At 42.5% G+C, this 18,751-nt stretch overlaps 1 protein-coding gene across 4 annotated transcripts; it reads right to left on the bottom strand.

Moving 5' to 3' along the window:
• Positions 1 to 321: 321 nt before the first annotated feature.
• LOC139384982 (cytoplasmic dynein 1 light intermediate chain 2-like) lies at positions 322 to 17,807 on the bottom strand. 4 transcript variants are annotated; one of them, XM_071129939.1, is made up of 13 exons: positions 17,690 to 17,807; positions 16,887 to 16,960; positions 16,595 to 16,711; positions 16,268 to 16,498; positions 10,871 to 11,037; positions 6,310 to 6,403; positions 4,507 to 4,642; positions 3,380 to 3,491; positions 3,210 to 3,269; positions 2,622 to 2,666; positions 2,346 to 2,463; positions 1,605 to 1,733; positions 322 to 961 (listed from the first exon to the last, which is right to left on the bottom strand). In XM_071129939.1, the coding sequence occupies exons 1-13, from the start codon at positions 17,782 to 17,784 to the stop codon at positions 855 to 857; spliced, it is 1,485 nt and encodes a 494-aa protein (XP_070986040.1). In that variant the 5' UTR covers positions 17,785 to 17,807; the 3' UTR covers positions 322 to 854. The 4 variants fall into 4 exon arrangements, with proteins under 4 accessions (XP_070986040.1, XP_070986043.1, XP_070986041.1 ...); XM_071129942.1 differs by having other exon boundaries at positions 322 to 956; XM_071129940.1 differs by having other exon boundaries at positions 1,605 to 1,727.
• Positions 17,808 to 18,751: the final 944 nt, after the last annotated feature.

Raw genomic sequence — 18,751 nt, 5'->3', positions numbered from 1 at the left:
GCTCATTTTATCCCAGACATTTCTTCACAATCTTGTGAAAAAATTGCATTTTTGTACAAAATAAGACCAAAAGCTTGAATTGCAATTTCGTTGATATTTACAGAATCCTTAGATGACTAGTTGGACCTGCCATTTTGTGGGCAGGCCACTGTTTGCTATCAGCTATCTGTATTTGTCACATTAGTGTCATGACATCAGTGGAGTTTAACATGTTATGAGATATAGCTATCTAAACCCTTTACTAAATCGCAAACAGTGCAGAAAAAAATAGAAAATAACATTTTTTTTATATATAAATACACCAGTATCATCTCTCTAACCTTTTCTTTTTTTTTTTGTACATACTACATACGCTTGCAAGTATTTCATTTTTTTTTTTAAATGAATATATTTAGGGTTTAATTGTTCTTATCACAACCGCTTTCCTTCCATAAGATTAGCTGAACAAGAGGCCGCAGCACTTTTCCACTCTTTAAGCTTGTGAGGGAGGGTGTATCCCCTAGCTAACGGAGGGCTCGCTGACCAGGGGATTTGGCTGCCCCCCAAGGAGTGTGCACGCATTACTGAACCGGACATCCCTTGCAAAAAAAACAAAAAAAAACAATTACAATTGAAGTAATAAGGATAGATACAGCCAAGTACTCAACTTCCTCCTCCTCCAAACCTGTACCTTTTGTTCTTTCCCCATCTTACCAAAATAACCAAAAATATCTGATCGCATCTCAAATTCATTTGGCAAAACTACTGTCTGCTGACTGATATACACATTGGGAATTTGGTCATATTTCGGTTTTTTTATGCTTGTGTGTGTTTGTTTTCCAGAGTATTTGCAGTGGACAATGCTGTTGTTGCGTTCACGCTTCGTTCTCTGTCGGTGTGTTGTTAGCTGTAACCATGGAGTCCGGTTTGCGAGTCATTCTATCCAACTCTGCCTGGACGTCAGTCAAAACCGGCTTCTGCCCTTGGAAAATAAAAGAGAGAAGAGAAAGTAATATCCTGTAGTTTCTGTGCCTGTACTAGAAATACGACATTGACTGTTATGGCCAGGCCAGCAAGCGGAAGGAAACTGATGAGATGTGGCCCCATGCTAAATTACTTCAGTTGCATCACATGACAGGTGCACACATGCAAAACCAATCATAAGACACTAAAAACATTCCATGCATATTCTTTCAGTTTTATGTCATTAACCGAACGAGGCCAGTAGGACACAAGGCCACGCAAGTATGCTGGGACAATGGGTTAATTACAACTTCATACTGAATGGATAAACAAAAACGAGAGATGAGCAGTGAGCGTTGGTATGTGCTTGGTGTCATTTAGGGTGGTTTTGTGACATTTTTCAGCCAGACAATGATACATTGTTAACAACTGTTGTCCCATGCATACAGGCCTTTCACCAGTTCCTCCAGTGGCAGAGGAGTCGAGTGGAACACTTCCGCTCCTCTAGGACCTGCCAAGAACTCCCTTTTCACCCTCTCTTTCTCTCAGGTTCTAGGGGTAAACTTCCAGACAACAGCATGGTCCAAAGGCAACAACATGAGGCAGTTAAACCAGAGAGAAGCCAGTGACGCCCTGGAGGGCCAGGCCAGAGGAGACCTTACCTGTTTTCTTGACTGATCCTGGAGATCCTGCTCCCGCAGCTCCGGTGCCTGGGCTCCCAGGGGACCCAGTCTTTTTACTCAAAAGGCTGTTAAAGAAGTTGGCCAGCACTCCCTCGTTTGCTGCTGCTCCTTAGACACAAACACATGAAACGAGCATCCCTTGAGAGATCTATTTCTTCCATACAATTCAGGCACACAACAGTTATTCCTGTATGATCACGGTATTCATAATTTCATCATAAAAAATAAAAAAACATGAGCGCACACAGCATCATACTTTAACTGGAACACGATTTACATAACTCAATTCGATGCAGATGCATCCCTAGAGGATTAACTGTCCGTTTTCATATAGCGTATCCAATTCCTTTCCTCCCCACATGTCCTTGCCAACACCAATCAACTACAGCGTAGGGGTTACAGGTCTCAATTAAATTTGGCTTAATTTAAGCGGATCTATTCACACCGGTATGCACAGCTCCACCACTGAGCTTAATGGAGAAAATGTCAATATTTCTCCCCAAGCAAGGCCAGCGGAGGGAGGACTGCAGGAATCCATTGTTTATGGAATTATTTCAATAGCTACCTCAGGGGGGCAGTGGTTACACAGCAGTCACACACTTCCAACACCCAAATGAAGTGTTGCCCAAATGACTGCCAGTTCTCATACAACAGTTTCCATGATGCTCTGTAAAAATACAAAAGAAAGGGTGGGCAGTAAGTTCCAGTGGTCCAACTTACCCTTCATGTTGGGGTCAGGTTTCTTGACCGCGGTCATTGGCGAGACGCTGGCCACGTTGGTAGGGCCTGTACGGCCAGTGGGTCGAGGCGAGCCAGAAGCGGTCCGTCCAGGAGATTCCTGAAACACAGACAGAAGACAGAGAGCAGAGTACAGTTGAGGCAATTCAAATTAATCATGGCTCCTATTGACGAAATGATTGTCATCCAACACTTATTTGTCAAGAAAAAGTGGCCATGAAAAAAAGAAGAAAGTGTGGTTGATGTTATCACACTTACTGTTGAACCTCTTGTTGGTGTGGCAGGCTGCTTGGCCAGCAAAGACTTCAGAACAGACAAAAAGAAAAATGATGTGAATTCTATTTTCACTGAAATAATTGGGCCCCATAAAATTTAGCATTTTTATCTTATATTTTACAACCCTCATAACATTCTCAGAAACACTTTCTTCCATCACAGATTATGGGCATAGTAGAAAAACATTGCATGGATGGATACTGGTAGCTTGATCTAACAGGGACTGACTGAAGCCCAGTACAAAAAGGAAGCGCTCTTCGCCCTAAGGCAACCACGTGATCTCTCAGAAACAACACCCTTTCAACCAATTAGGCTAAAGCCCTTGATGTTCTCAGACTCCTGATTGGCCGGGAGGAAGTACAGAATAGGAACCTCAGGCTTTGAAGCTTGGGAAATGCTAATAAAATTAAACTGGCTCCACTATCCACAATCATAGCTTTGAACAAAACCAATCATTTTATTCTCAGCTCACCACCATCTAGTGTGCATCTTTAGAAGAGGAGAGAACATGGAATTGCAACCATGAAAGGCAACCCAGAACTGTGCGATCTAGAATGTAAACAAACATACCTGTTGCTTCATAAGGAACACCTGCTCGTCCTCCGCGTTGACCTCCTTATCATGAACCAGCTGGAGAGAGAAGGCATGAATGTCCAACCAAGGGAGATGCATAAGGGACATTTGTCAAATGCCAAATGTCCTAGTCATGTCTCTTATCCGTAGAAGTCTCATGATCCTACCTTTCGTACTGGAGGCTTCATGATGAAGTCTTCAAAGGGGTCTTCAGGTCTCACCGTTGTGAAATTTTCATGCAGAATTGCAATCTTCTTCTCATTGTCCCATCCAGATGGACTAGGAAAAGGAAAACAGTTTTGTTTGGTACTCGAGCACTGACCAATAGTTTGTTACTATAACCATCAATGACAATACAGTACACGTTCATATAACTTCAGAACTCTCCACCAGTCATATCTGGGGGGCAGGTATCCTAGTGTTTAAGAGCATTGGGCCAGTAACCAAAAGTTAGCTGGTTTTAATCCCAGAGCCAACTAGGTGAAAAATCAATGCGCCCTTGAGCAAGGCACTTAACCCCAATTGCTCCTGTTAGTCGCTCTGGATAAGCATGTGTGCTAAATTAGTGGTTCCGAAACTGTGGGGTTGTGCGAGGGGTCGGCGGGGGGCACGGGCACACACATACACACACACACGGGTTCCCCCCCAAAATGTTAACATTTATAAATGTTCAATTTTTTTTAATCCAGTCCAGCTCTAAACTTAATTTTGAAAGTTGTAATAGTAGAATGCACAAGGTGCAATTTCACAATTGGGTAGTGCATCATCAGTTCCTCTTGTCATGTTAGTCATTGCATACCTTAGAGAGCCATTTATAAGTTGTCAGAAATGTCCAGTTCAACTAGCCAATGTCAGCTAACATTCTTTAAATTTAGTTTCTTTTAGCCCATAGATATTGCATTTTTTTTGTCACTCAAATACCCACAAAAACACAGACATGGCAAAAGGTATAGAATTGCATTTTTTAAAATTTAAAACGGCAAAATGTTCTTTGCACCACATAAAATGTGCAGAACTGTTGAAACGTTTGTGTCATGAACAGTAATTGTGCCCATAGAAATAGACGTGGGGTGCGTGCAGGGAGAGCATGGGATGTTCCCCAATGCAGGAAGGGGGCGTGTTAGTACATTACATTTGAATGGATTCTTGCATTTTCTGGCATTGTGTTGCCACTTTGTACATTGAACTGTTCCGTCTTTTTTGTTTGAGGCCATCAAAAGGCCAAATCACAAGATGAAAAAGAATTACCTCAATACGTGGGCACCTAACAGAGCATAACTGAGCATTCACTTACATCAAAATAGCATCCTTCTCCACCACTAAGGCAGGCGTGGTGAACTGGAAGTCATATATTTTGTGCACTATGTATTTATATAGGAGGTCCATGTTCTTCTCCTCTTTGACAGAGGTGTAAATCAATGCAGCTCCATCTGTCAGGTGGGTTTAAGGAACATGCAGACATGATAGGGCACAAAATTAAATAAAACACTTACAGTTGAAGTAAGAAGTATACATAGGTTGGAGTCATGAAAAACAAGTTTATGTAAACTTCTTACTCCAACCTAAGTGTTGTTAACAAACTATAGTTTTGTCAAGTCGGTTAGGACATCTACTTTGTGCATGACAAGTCATTTTTCCAAAAAAAGTTTAGACAGATTATTTCACTTATCATTCACTGTATCACAATTCCAGTGGGTCAGAAGTTCACATACACTATGTTGAGTTTGAGGCGTGGAGGTGTACCTGTGGATGTATTTCAAGGCCTACCTTTAAACTCAGTGCCTCTTTGCTTGACGTCATGAGAAAATCTAAATAAATCAGCCAAGACCTCAGAAAAGAAAAATGCAGACCTCAACAAATCTGGTTCATCCAAGGGAGCAATTTCCAAATGCCTGAAGATACCACGTTCATCTGTACAAACAATAGTACGCAAGTATAAACACCATGGGACCACGCAGCCGTCATACCGCTCAGGAAAGAGGCGCGTTCTGCCTCCTAGAGATAAACGTACTTTAGTGCGAAATGTGCAAATCAATCCCAGAACAGCAAAAGACCTTGTGAAGATGCTGGAGGAAACAGGTACAAAAGTATCTATATCCACAGTAAAACGAGTCCTATATCGACATATCCTGAAAGGCCGCTCAGCAAGGAAGGAGCCACTGCTCCAAAACCGCCATAAAACAGCCAGACTACGGTTTGCAACTGCACATGGGGACAAAGACCGTACTTTTTGGAGAAATGTCCTCTGGTCTGATGAAACAAAAAAGGAACTGTTTGGCCATAATGACCATCGTTATGTTTGGAGGAAAAAGGGGCAGGCTTGCAATCTGAAGAACACCATCCCAACCGTGAAGCACGGGGTGGCAGCGTCATGTTGTGGGGGTGCTTTGCTGCAGGAGGGAATGGTGCATTTCACAAAATAGATGGCATCACGAGGAAGGAAGATTATGTGGATATATTGAAGCAACATCTCAAGACATCAGCCAGGAAGTTAAAGCTTGGTCGCAAATGGTTCTTCCAATTGGACAATGACCCCAAGCATACTTCCAAGTTGTGGCAAAATGGCTTAAGGACAACAAAGTCAAGGTATTGGAGTGGCCGTCACAAAGCCCTGACCTCAATCCTATAGAAAATTTTAAAAGGCGTGTGCGAGCAAGGAGGCCTACAAACCTGACTCAGTTACACCAGATCTGTCAGGAGGAATGGGCCAAAATTCACCTAACTTATTGTGGGAAGCTTGTAGAAGGCTACCCGAAACATGACACAAGTTAAACAATTTAAAGGCAATGCTATCAAATACTAATTGAGTGTATGTAAACTTCAGACCCACTGGGAATGTGATGAAAGAAATAAAAGCGGAAATAAAAATCACTAAATTATTCTGACATTTCACATTCTTAAAATAAAGTGGTGATCCTAACTGACCTTAGACAGGGAATGTTTACTAGGATTAAATGTCAGGAATGGTAAAAAAACTGAGTTTAAATGTATTTCGCTACGGTGTATGTCCATTTCCGACTTCAACTGTATAATTTTGCATCTATGGTGGGGCCTGTCATTCTAAGAAGGGAGAGTTGTGTTTGAGTGGAAAGGATACACTGTAAGCAGAATCGTCGGATGTGGGACTGGATGAAGTCGAAGTGCTCCTCTCGGAAGTCGTGCTCTTTCTCTAAAACACTGACTGCATCACACTGTGGAGAGAGATATCATTGTAACACTGTACATAGCCATAATGACATTTGAAGTGTCTCTATTCCTTTTAAACTTGTGAGTGTAACCTTTACTGTTCATTTTAGATTGTTTATTTCACTTTATCTATTTCACTTGCTTTGGCAATGTAAACATATATTTCCCATGCCAATAAAGCCCTTTGAATTTAACTGACAGAGAAAGAGCGAGGAAGAGAGCAAAGTAGACGGCAATTAGGCTACAACTGGAGCAAGTAAACCATACCTTCCCGAGGGACATAAAAATGACTCGCCTTAGCGCAAGCTTAGCTCACTTCGCCATGCCTCCCTTTCAGTCTCAGACCCTCCCTCACTTCCGCTCTCCTCCCCTCTGCTCCACTCGCTTGCAAGTTCCCCTCCTCACTCCCTCCGGGAAGGAGCAGTAAGACCCTGCAGGCAGGCCCCACCCAGTCTCTCACACACACATATATACACTTCCCCACAGTGACCACAATATGGTAACCTTGACAACAAGGCTGACTGGCTGAGCATGACTCAGGGAATGCCAGGCTAGCTACTTCCTGAAATAAAAAAAATGGCAGTAGCAAAGACAGCAGGCCTGGTTAAGTATGCAGGAGCCCTTCATTAAATATACATACCCAAGTGCCACACTCAGTGGGACTTAAAGGGATATTTTGCCATTTGAGCAGAGATTCTTCATCTACTTCCCCAGAGTCAGATGAACTTGTGGATACCATTTTTCTATGTCTCTGTGTCCAGTATGAAGGAAGTTAGAGGTAGTTTTGAGAGCCAATGCTAACTAGCATTAGCACAATGACTGGAAGTATATGGTATATGCTAGCATGCTTAATCATTTAACCTGTGTATCTGTGTCAGCGAATAAACTGGCATTCATATTCCTTATAGCTCTGTAAACGGCAACAATGTGGTTCACTCAATTATCAAACTCAAATGACATAATTTAGAAAATACAGCAAATGGCCACCCGAGTGGCGCAGCGGTCTAAGGCACTGCATCGCAGTGTTGTGGTGTCACTACAGCCTGGGGTTCGACCGGCTGTGTCACAATCTGCCGTGAACGGGAGTCCCATAGGGTGGCGCACAATTGGCCCAGCGTCATCCGGGTTAGGAGAGAGTTTGGCCAGAAGGGCTTCACTTGGCTCACCACGCTCTAGCGACTCTTTGTAGCGAGCCGGGCAACTGCAGGCTGACCTCGGTCAACAGTTGAACGGTGTTTCCTCCAACACATTGGTGCGGCTGGCTTTTGGGTTAAGCAAGCGGATGTTAAGGGCGGTTTTGCGGGTCATGTTTCGGAGGACGCATGACTCGACCTTCACCTCTCCCGAGCCTGTTGGGGAGTTGCAGCGGAGCCAAGACAGTAATATCACGAAATTGGGGAGAAAACAGGGTAAAATTTGCAAAAACAAAACAAACGAAAGAAAAATAAAATAGAGTAGTCTGAAAATATGGAACACGTAATGACAGCAGACTAAGACATACCACACTTCAAATCCACTAAATCCATATGTATCGTGCCTGAAGAAAGGACACTTCACTAATGCTCTGAGAGTATATTCAACAAACTGCACTAAAGACCCATATGAATTCCCCGGGAGTGAAATAAGCCTTTCCTCCCTAAAGGCAGAAAATAAATAGAAAAACAGTGAGCAGTGAAAAGAATACATTCACTCGTCCTCGTCATGACTAGCATGTGAAGTACTGATGACTGACAACATTGTGTTCTTTTAAAGCAGCCATTTGCCAGAAGCTCATGGACATGGAACAATGTGGTGCTTTCATGGGCTGAAGATGCTGCCTCACGGGCAACACTAAAAACCAGCAACTCGAGACGGGAGATGATCAGGCACCAACCATGAAATGGACTGCCAGAGTGGAGCGTCAATGGTGTACTAGTTAGTTGTGGGCCCATGAAGAATCTGAGGATCAGTGTTATTTAAATCTTTCAGTACAAAACCTGTCTATTAATTTGAAAACTGGTGCCTAAATATGGCAGGCTACTTCTTTCAGGTACCTACAGTACCAGTCAAAAGTTTGGGCACAAACTTACAAGGGTTTTTATTTTTACTATTGTCTACATTGTAAAATAATAGTGAATACATCTACTATTATTAACTATTAAATAACACATATGGAATCATGTAGTAACCAAAAAAAAGTGCTAAATCAAAATATAATTGAGATTGTTCAAGGTAGCCACCCTTTGCCTTGACAACGTTGCACACTCTTGGCAGGCATTCTCTCAACCAGCTTCACCTGGAATGCTTTTCCAACAGTGTTGAAGGAGTTCCCACATATGCTGAGCACTTGGCTGCTTTTCCTTCACCTCTGTGATCCAACTCATCCCAAACCATCTCAATAGGGTTGAGATCAGGTGGATTGTGTATCACAGGTCATCTAAAGCAGCACCCCATCACTCTCCTCCTTGGTCAAATAGCCCTTACACAGCCTGGAGATGCGTTTTGGGTTATTGTCCTGTTGAAAAACAAATGACAGTCCCACTAAGCGCAAACCAGATGTGATGGCGAACCAAACCAGATGCATCCCTGCAGCCATGCTGGTTAGGTGTGCCCTGATTCTAAATAAATCACTGACAGCATCACCAGCAAACACCGCCACACCATCAGAACTCGTCATCGAAGCTTCACGGTGGGAACGACACATGCGGAGATCATCCGTTCACCTACTCTGCGTCTCACAAAGACAAATCTAATTTGGATTTATCAGACCAAAAGATTGCTGCAAAGAAACATTTTACCATGAAGGCCTGATTCACGCAGTCTCCTCTGAATAGTTGATGTTGAGATGTGTCAGTTACTTGAACTCTGCGAAGCATTTATTTAGGCTGCAATCTGAGGTGCAGTTACAGTAACTCTAATGAACCTCTGCAGCAGAGGTAACTCTGGGTCTTCCTTTCCTGTGGCGGTCCTCATGGAGGTTTTTGCAACTGCACTTGGAAGAAACTTTCAACGTTCTTAAAATTTTCCAAACTGACCGAACATGTCTTAACCTTTTGTAACTAGGGGGCAGTATTTTCATTTTTGGATGAAAAACGTTCCCGTTTTAAACGGGATATTTTGTCACAACAAGATGCTCGACTATGACGTTTCCAAAACTGCAAAGATATTGTCTGTGAGTGCAACAGAACTGATGTTACAGGTGAAACCCAGATAAAAATCCAATCTGGAAGTGCCCCATATTTTGAAAGCGCTGCATGCCAATGACTCCTTATATGGCTGTGAATGGGCTACGAATGAGCTTACGCTTTCTACGTATTCCCCAAGGTGTCTACAGCATTGTGACGTCTTTTTACACATTTATGTTGAAGAATAGCCGTAAGGGACCACATTGAGCAAGTGGTCACATGATGGCTCCCGCAGAAAATCTTGCGTAAAGTACAGAAGTAGCCATTTTTCCAATCGCTTCTTACGAGAAACCAATTGTCCCGGTGGATATTTTATCGAATAGATATGTGAAAAACACCTTGAGGATTGATTCTAAACAACGTTTGCCATGTTTCTGTCGATATTATGGAGCTAATTTGGAAAAAAGTTTGGCGTTGTAGTGACCGCATTTTCCGGTCGATTTCTCAGCCAAACGTGAAGAACAAACGGAGCTATTTCACCTACAAAAATAATATTTTTGGAAAAAAGGAACATTTGCTATCTAACTGGGAGTCTGGTGAGTGAAAACATCCGAAGTTCTTCAAAGGTAAATGATTTAATTTGATTGCTTTTAATGCTATGCTAGGCTATGATAAACTTACACAAATGCTTGTCTAGCGTTGGCTGTAAAGCATATTTTGAAAATCTGAGATGACAGTGTGATTAACAAAAGGCTAAGCGGTGTCTCAATATATTTAATTTGTGATTTTCATTAATAGGAACATTTTCTAGGGATATTTATGTCCGCTGCGTTATGCTAATTAGTTTGAGGCGATGATTACGCTCCCGGATCCAGGATGGGTAGTATCAAGAAGTTTAAAGTAATGGACTGTCATTTCTCTTTGATTATTTGAGCTGTTCTTGCCATAATATAGACTTGGTATTTTACCAAACAGGGCTATCTTCTCTATACCACCCCTACCTTGTCACAACACAACTGATTGGCTCAACTGCATTAAGGGAAGAAATTTCACAGATTAACTTATAACAAGGCACACCTGTTAATTGAAATGCATTCCAGGTGACTACCTCATGAAGCTGGTTGAGAGAATGCCAAGAGTGTGCAAAGCTGTCATCAAAGCAAATGGTAGCTATTTGAAGAATCTCAAATATAATTAGATTTGTTAAACACTTTTTTGGTTACTACATGGACTCCACTATTGATGTCTTCACTATTATTCTACAATGTAAAAAAAAATTAGTACAAATAAAGAAAAACCCTTGAATGCGTAGGTGTGTCCAAACTTTTAACTGGTACTGTATATTTCAACCAGACAGCCTCAACTTACCTTTGTGCAAACTATTAGCACTGGAATGCCCAGGTTGTGTGTGAGTACGTTTTCCCCGAGCGGTAGCACCACGCCCTCGTCATCCCCCCCTGCTGGGGGAGCCCGTCTCTGGGGAGAGGCTGGATCGGCTCCCTCCGGCTCTGTGTACTCCTGGAAAGCCTTCACCACTGTGGGGCAAACAGGGGATGGCCACATTGGTTAGGCCAGTCGCAATGCACCTTTTTCATTTGGAGGATCAATAATCTTTACAAGATTTATTAAACACAGGTTGTATAGAGTAGAGGTCGACCGATTAATTGGAATGGCCAACAATCGGAAATCAGTATTTTTGGACACCGATTTGGGTCTCTTTTTTTTAACACCTTTATTTAACTAGGCAAGTCAGTTAAGAACACATTCTTATTTTCAATGACGGCCTAGGAACGGTGGGTTAACTGCCTTGTTCAGGAGCAGAACGACAGATGTTTACCTTGTCAGCTCGGGGATTCAATCTTGCAACCTTACAGTTAACTAGTCCAACGCTCTAACCACCTGCCTCATTGCACTCCACAAGGAGCCTGCCTGTTACGCGAATGCAGTAAGCCAAGGTAAGTTGCTAGCTAGCATTAAACTTACCTTGTAAAAAACAATCAATCATAATCACTAGTTATAACTACACATAGTTGATATTACTAGTTTATCTAGCGTGTCCTGCGTTGCATATAATCGATGCGGTGCGTATTTGCGAAAAAGGACTGTCCTTGCTCCAATGTGTACCTAACCATAAACATCAATGCCTTTCTTAAAATCAATACACAGAAGTATATATTTTTAAACCTGCATATTTAGCTAAAAGAAATCCAGGTTAGCAGGTAATATTAACCAGGTGAAATTGTGTCACTTCTCTTGCGTTCATTGCACGCAGAGTCAGGGTATATGCAACAGTTTTCCGTATTTCACTGAAAGAATAAACGTCTTGTTTTCGAGATGGTAGTTTCTGGATTTGACCATATTAATGACCTAAGGCTCGTATTTCTGTGTGTTATTATGTTACAATTAAGCCTATGATTTGATAGAGCAGTCTGACTGAGCGATGGTTGGCACCAGCAGGCTCGTAAGCATTCATTCAAACAGCATTTTCGTGCGTTTTGCCAGCAGCTCTTCGCAATGCTTCAAGCCTATCAACTCCCGAGATTAGGCTGGTGTAACCGATGTGAAATGGCTCGCTAGTTCGCAGGGTGAGCGCTAATAGCGTTACAAACGTCACTTGATCTGAGACTTGGAGTAGTGGTTCCCCTTGATCTGCAAGGGTAACGCTGCTTCGAGGGTGGCTGTTGTCGTTGTGTTGCTGGTTCAAGCCCAGGGAGGAGCGAGGAGAGGGACGGAAGCTATACTGTTACACTGGCAATAGTAAAGTGCCTATAAGAACATCCAATATTCAAAGGTATATGAAATACAAATGGTAGAGAGAGAAATAGTCCTACAATTCCTATAATAACTACAACCTAAAACTTCTTACCTGAGAGTATTGAAGACTCATGTTAAAAGGAACCACCAGCTTTCATATGTTCTCATGTTCTGAGCAAGAAACTTAAACGTTAGCTTTTTTACATGGCACATATTGCACTTTTACTTTCTTCTCCAACACTTTGTTTTTGCATTATTTAAACATGTTTCATTATTTATTTGAGGCTAAATTGATTTTATTATATTAAGTTAAAATAAGTGTTCAGTATTGTTGTAATTGTCATTATTACAAATAAATAAATATATATATTTTTTTTTTAATCGTCCGATTAATTGTTATCGGCTTTTTTTGGTACTCCAATAAATCAGTATCGGCGTTGAAAAATAATAAATCGGTCGACCTCTAGTATAGAGAGCATATATTTTCTTCTGATTGAAATAAAGCATACAGGACAGCATCACAAATGGGTACTCCATAACTAGTTCCCTGAGTTTTTTTATTTTTATTTTATTTTAATTTCACCCCTTTTTCTCCCCAATTTCATGGTATCCAATTGTTTTAGTAGCTACTATTTTGTCTCATCGCTACAACTCCCGTACAGGCTCGGGAGAGACGAAGGTTGAAAGTCATGCGTCCTCCGATAAACAAGCCGCACTGCTTCTTAACACAGTGCACATCCAACCGGGAAGCCAGCCACACCCAACGTGTCGGAGGAAACACTGTGCACCTGGCAACCTTGGTTAGCGTACACTGCGCCCGACCCGCCACAGGAGTCGCTGGTGCGCGATGAGACAAGGATATCCCTACCGGCCAAGCCCTCCCTAACCCGGACGACGCTAGGCCAATTGTGCGTCGCCCCAAGGACCTCCCGGTCGCGGCCAGTTGCGACAGAGCCTGGGCGCAAACCCAGGGTCTCTGGTGGCTCAGCTGGCGCTGCAGTACAGCGCCCTTAACCACTGCGCCACCCGGGAGGGGACCTGAGTTTTTAAAGACCAAGTGACCTGACATGGAGTAAATGCAGTCCCTGTTCCCCCGGACCCAGCCATTCTCACTGAGCTCCAGAACTCGCTGCACCATGTCTATAGAGACATTAGCTGATCTGACAGCCGGATCAGCTGGATCTCCTGCCTGCTCCACTACCCAGACTGGAGAATAACTCCCAATGTGTTTTACACACATAACTAACCGTCTGCCTTAGTCAAGCAGACAACAGCCCATCCGTCATCTAGCTATTCATGCCACTGTGCGCTGTTAACTCCAACTAAACAGAATATCAATGACAATTAGCTTCTCCTGGACTTTCTACAGGACTCAACCCTAGAGACTGTAGTTGGTAGATATGTAAACAAGTGCAAAAGCTTTCAGAACGACTCGCTAAGCTTTTAGTACGACTTGCTAATATATTTACACTCCAAAGAGCTTAACTAACATGATGGATCCATATATTGCTACAGCAAAATAAAACAAAGGCTAGGTCTATTTCGGTATAAAGGAGAAGCATAACTCCCAATAGGGCACTGCTGCAGGCATCTGTGCTGGCAGTCTGTCCCCTGTATGCATCCCAGAACAGCAGCTGTGAGCAGTGGTCTGGGAAGGCACTTCCCCTTCCTCAGGAACCTTAGGAATGTGGTTACGGCTAACCCAGAGAGCCAATGTTGCTACAGCACTTCCCTCCCACCAGGAACAGAACAACCCTTAGGGTGCTGGGCTGCCTGGCCTGGGCCCTGTGATGTAAACTCCAGCTGATTGGGAACAGGGATGGGATCAGACTCCCTGTTCAGGCTCTGATCTGTGCCAGCTAAAGCTACAGGGGGCCAGCAGAGCCTAGACGCAACAGTCTCAACTAACAAAGACAAACCAAAAGATGCAAATGTGCAATTGCCCTAGTGTAACACTACGGCATTTACTCTCTTGGACAAACAATTGTCTCCAAAGAACTCAAATAACTGGGTGTACAAAAAAATGCCTGGCTCACATTGTGTTCTTCAAGGAAAACATTCTTAGGCAAGCACTTCTCAGCCATTGAGCTTTGTTTTTTTCTCCTTGGATATTTTGGTAGACTGCCTTGGTGGGAGTGACATACATAGCTTAGGCCTACATTTCTTACATAACCCGGCTGAGCAGCAAAACATCTTTAGTACGGTAATAACAGTAAAGTGCCTGTCAGAAAGGTGCAGTGGTCACACTTCTAGCCTTCATCTGTACAGTTATAAATCCAGATTTCTCATCATTCAGACACCACATCGTCCATCGTTCAACTTTGCCCACTTAACCGTTCCAGTACAAACATGGGTGGGGCCAAATAGCTTTACAGTATAAGTATTAGCCTAGATATGATAATGACCAATTTGAAGCGTAATTTCCATTTTTTTCCCTGCGGGACCCTACAGCTTCGTGGCGTTATAATGCAGAGACATATTCCTGAATCCTGATAATGACAGTTGTTAATAGAAAAACTGTTGATCTGTGTTATTACAGTGCATGATACAGCAAGGAATGGTTCTGCTACAGAGCACCACCAAGCTGCTCCAGTTTCAACTGAGCCAGAACGTCCTGCCCACTCGATATCCCTTCCATGCTTAGACTCAATCTGGCGTCAGAAGAAACCATGACGCAACACTGCTGTAAGGGCGCCTGGACACCCCTCCTCCCTTTTAGATATGTCGCACTAGTCTGACATGTGCAGTGATGACATCATTACCGACATCCTGAAAGGTGAACACTGTCTGGGTGATATGCTACTCCGCTAGATTGGAAAGATGTAAATGCTTGTGGTTGGGAGTGTATTCAACAAAAGAGTTTAGCAGGGCGCATATGCCAGCCTGGCTACCTGTGTTGGATATCAGCAAACACCACTTGCCAAAATCAGGCCTCCACTTCCACTATTGAAAGTAAAGTAAAACTTATTTACTAGTACAACACAATCCACAATGAAAAACAAGGCTTGACAACTATGCAAAGGCTTTCCTCCCTATATTGAGAAAGAAAATTCAAACCATGTCTTCATCTATCAAAATTATGTAATTTAGCCTACAGTATAGATTCAGTAAATCACTGATTATTGGTCCAGTAGAAGCGTTCAGATTACGCAAAATATTCAATATTTGTGTAGAACGCAGTAATGTGCTAAGTTACCTCAAAGGTTTTTTGCCTACAGAAACATCATCCTTCTGCCACTTCCCCTTTCACACATTTTAGTTTGTAAACAGTTAGGCCTAGTGGTTCTCCAATCATAAACCTGACACTTAAGCCCAGAGTAGTCATAGGCCTACAGTTGAATGATGACAAAAACAATAGTGAACCTATCCACTGGGATTATTTGAGCACATTAAACATGGCATTGGTTTAATTTTGGATTGCAAAAATCAAACCAATCTCTAAAGCATCTCCAAGTAGAGTAACCTTCAGACAGCCTGCTCAAGAGAACCTCAGATAACCCCCGGCTCTTGTAAGAGCATGCAACTTCAGAGCACAAAAGAGCACTTCATGATAATTTCTAAAATTATCAGGAGGGAGCATTCAGTACATAAGACAGTGATCAACAGACTAGGCTTTTGGTCATCATGACTGAACACAGCTGATAATCATGGGCCTTTCTGATGACCTACAAACTACCATGACCATGAGTAATTTTATAATCCAGTGTCTGCTTTCTACTGCCATTCCCTTTAGTTTAAATGAAAAACCAGCCAGCATCCAAACTGTAGCCTAAATGTGTTATGTAAGCTCTGTCCTGGGGATGTTCACTATGCTGCAGACACTTGCCAAACAAAACCCATATCAGCTCCACAAGCATCTTGCAACATAAAGGGAAGCAATTATCACCACCTCTACTGTCTGATTGCCAAACAAACACAGCTAAATGTTGGGACTGGCCTTCGCTTGGACAATCGTCCTCACAGACACTGTCGCAGCAGCCAAGGTGAAGTAGATGATTCAGCACTACTTACTCCTCTGCTCCATCTCTCTCATCTCCTCCGGCGGGATCTTGAGCTTGTCCACATGATCACGCAGCACGCTGGCCCACTTCTGGAGCGACTCCATGATGGTCCAGGGTCTTGACATGTCTGCCACAAACACTGCCAAGCTGTCGTTCAGCGACTCTGCTGTCACTGCAAACTTTAGCAGGCCTTTGTGATACAAGTCCCCATCCAGGATCCACACGTTACAGCGTGTAAGGTCTGCCAATATTCAGAGATTTACAGTCACGCAAAAAATAACATGTAGCCTAACCCATGTACAGTTGTATTCTTTTGCCACTGGAACAGGGAACTTACCATCTATGTCCTCATCGTGGACGTTCAGATACAGATACTCCAGGCCTCTTCCTTTCTTATTGTGCTCTGCTCCTTGGAGTTTTGCCATAATCGTTGTCTTTCCTGACCCATCCTCACCTGAAACATTTCCGCACAAACTGGTTATTGTCATGTTATTGTTATGATTTGGTTTATTTGACTGAAGACAACATTTATTATCTGTATAATGTTAAATGCAACCTCTCCTGAAAATAAGCTACTTCTCCCTTTTGATGTGATTACAAGTTACTGAAGGCTATGGATTTACACTTACCAAACACCAATATGTTCTTCCCGGATGGCAACTTAGAACTTGAACGTGTTGAAACCTCACTGAGAATTGAAGTCCTGAAGGGAATAACAATGCATTTAGTTTGATTGCTTGCTATCACATTATACAATTAAGTAGCCTAGGCTTAACACATAGCCTACTGGTAAGTGTCTGTCTGCATGCCTGTCTTGCCACCAAGACCGTTACCTAAGTTAGCTATCACTTGTTACGCTAATTAGCCTATCTTGTCGAATGAGCTTTTGAGTGTCAGCTGTCACTGATCATACATTGCTAGCTAGATCGTTTCTTAATTTTGAATATTTTATAAAATAAGTTTGACTGGCTTGGCAATATTATGGCATAGCTAGTTATGTAGTTGTAACTATCAAGGAACAACAATTATTGTGGCTACGGGGCTAGCTGGAAAGCAAGCTAGTTAACGTCACATTATTTGGTCCTGCACAATCAGACGACAATAACTTGGCTAGTTAACGCGCCTGTTATTAGTATTGATTTGGAGTGGATATTGGTTAGCTTGCCTAGTTAGCTATAAGGTTGGTTGGTTCGTTTGTTATTGAAACTGGTTAGTTATGTAGCCACACTAACTAAAGCAAAATGTTGTAGCTGAACGAATGTTTGCTATCGTAACTACAGTACGCGTTAGCAATAACGTTAACTGTTTTGAAGGCATCCGGGACCGTTTTGATGAGAGCACCCGGCAGTGACAAAGCACATTAAACAAGTTAGTAAAAAGCTTTTCCGTTACAGAAAATAGCACATTGTAAATCACGAGTACTTGAACTTGCCATAGGTTTTGTCCTTCCTCGTCTTCGTTGCTATTTTCCATAGTGTCGCCTGCCCCGGCTGCGCCCAGGAACTTCTTCTCCAGAACGGGAGCCATCTTCTTTCTACAGCCACAAAGAGAGAGGCGCGACTTGGGCGCCCTAGGACCTTGTTAAAACTGTGTGCACCCGATTTACACCGCAACAAATCCCGGAATGCGGCTCATCATTGATGGTTCAAAATCTATAGCTAAACAACACAGAGACGTTTGATACCTACCACATCTTGCTATCAGATACAGACAAAGGGTCAATGCTGATGATAACTTATGGTGATGATACTCAATGCCTCACTATTTTTTGTGGCCCAATCAAAATATCTGAAGTGGGCTAGTGTACAATATTTTGCGCATACTAAACCCAGTACACCGACAACTCAGTAGCCTCCTTCCAAAAACTACATCTGATTATATCATGATGATTTACTCAATGATTTACTGTAATCATGAAAGGGGGGCAAAATAAGACAAAGAAAAACAACACGTTACCATGAAAGTGTTGTGTACGCTAATTGTGATCAGGCATAATAACAGCGCGCTCAGTACGCGTTGGCTTGCATGATGTCATCCTGCAAGGCTGACTGACTTATTTTTAATATTGGGCATTGTACACTTAACAACTGGTCCAGGATCAGTTGTGCAGCTAGGCCATAATACAGTTGGGTAAAGTGATGATGCCACCTAGTGGAATCATGAGAAGGCAACATGTAGATTTATATTTAGAGTGTATTAGTCACATGCACATGGTTGCAGATGTAATGCAGTGTCCAGTGAAAATCTTCAACTCCGAGCTCCGACAGGAGGGGTAGATGATTGGCAGGTGGCTGATTGGGTGGCTATTCAGCAGCCTAACCGTCTGGGGATAGAAGCTATTGGCCAGTCTATAAACGAAAGGATAGGAACATCATGGAAAATGTAAACTGTCATAAGAAAAGACACGCTATTACAGTATTCACTGGTCTACTTTATATATATACATATATATATATATATATATATACATATATATATATATATATATATATAT

The sequence above is a fragment of the Oncorhynchus clarkii genome, chromosome 26, assembly GCF_045791955.1.
Source record: "Oncorhynchus clarkii lewisi isolate Uvic-CL-2024 chromosome 26, UVic_Ocla_1.0, whole genome shotgun sequence".
In the NCBI taxonomy this organism is placed as follows: domain Eukaryota; kingdom Metazoa; phylum Chordata; class Actinopteri; order Salmoniformes; family Salmonidae; genus Oncorhynchus; species Oncorhynchus clarkii.
This window is presented reverse-complemented; position numbering and strand designations above follow the sequence as displayed.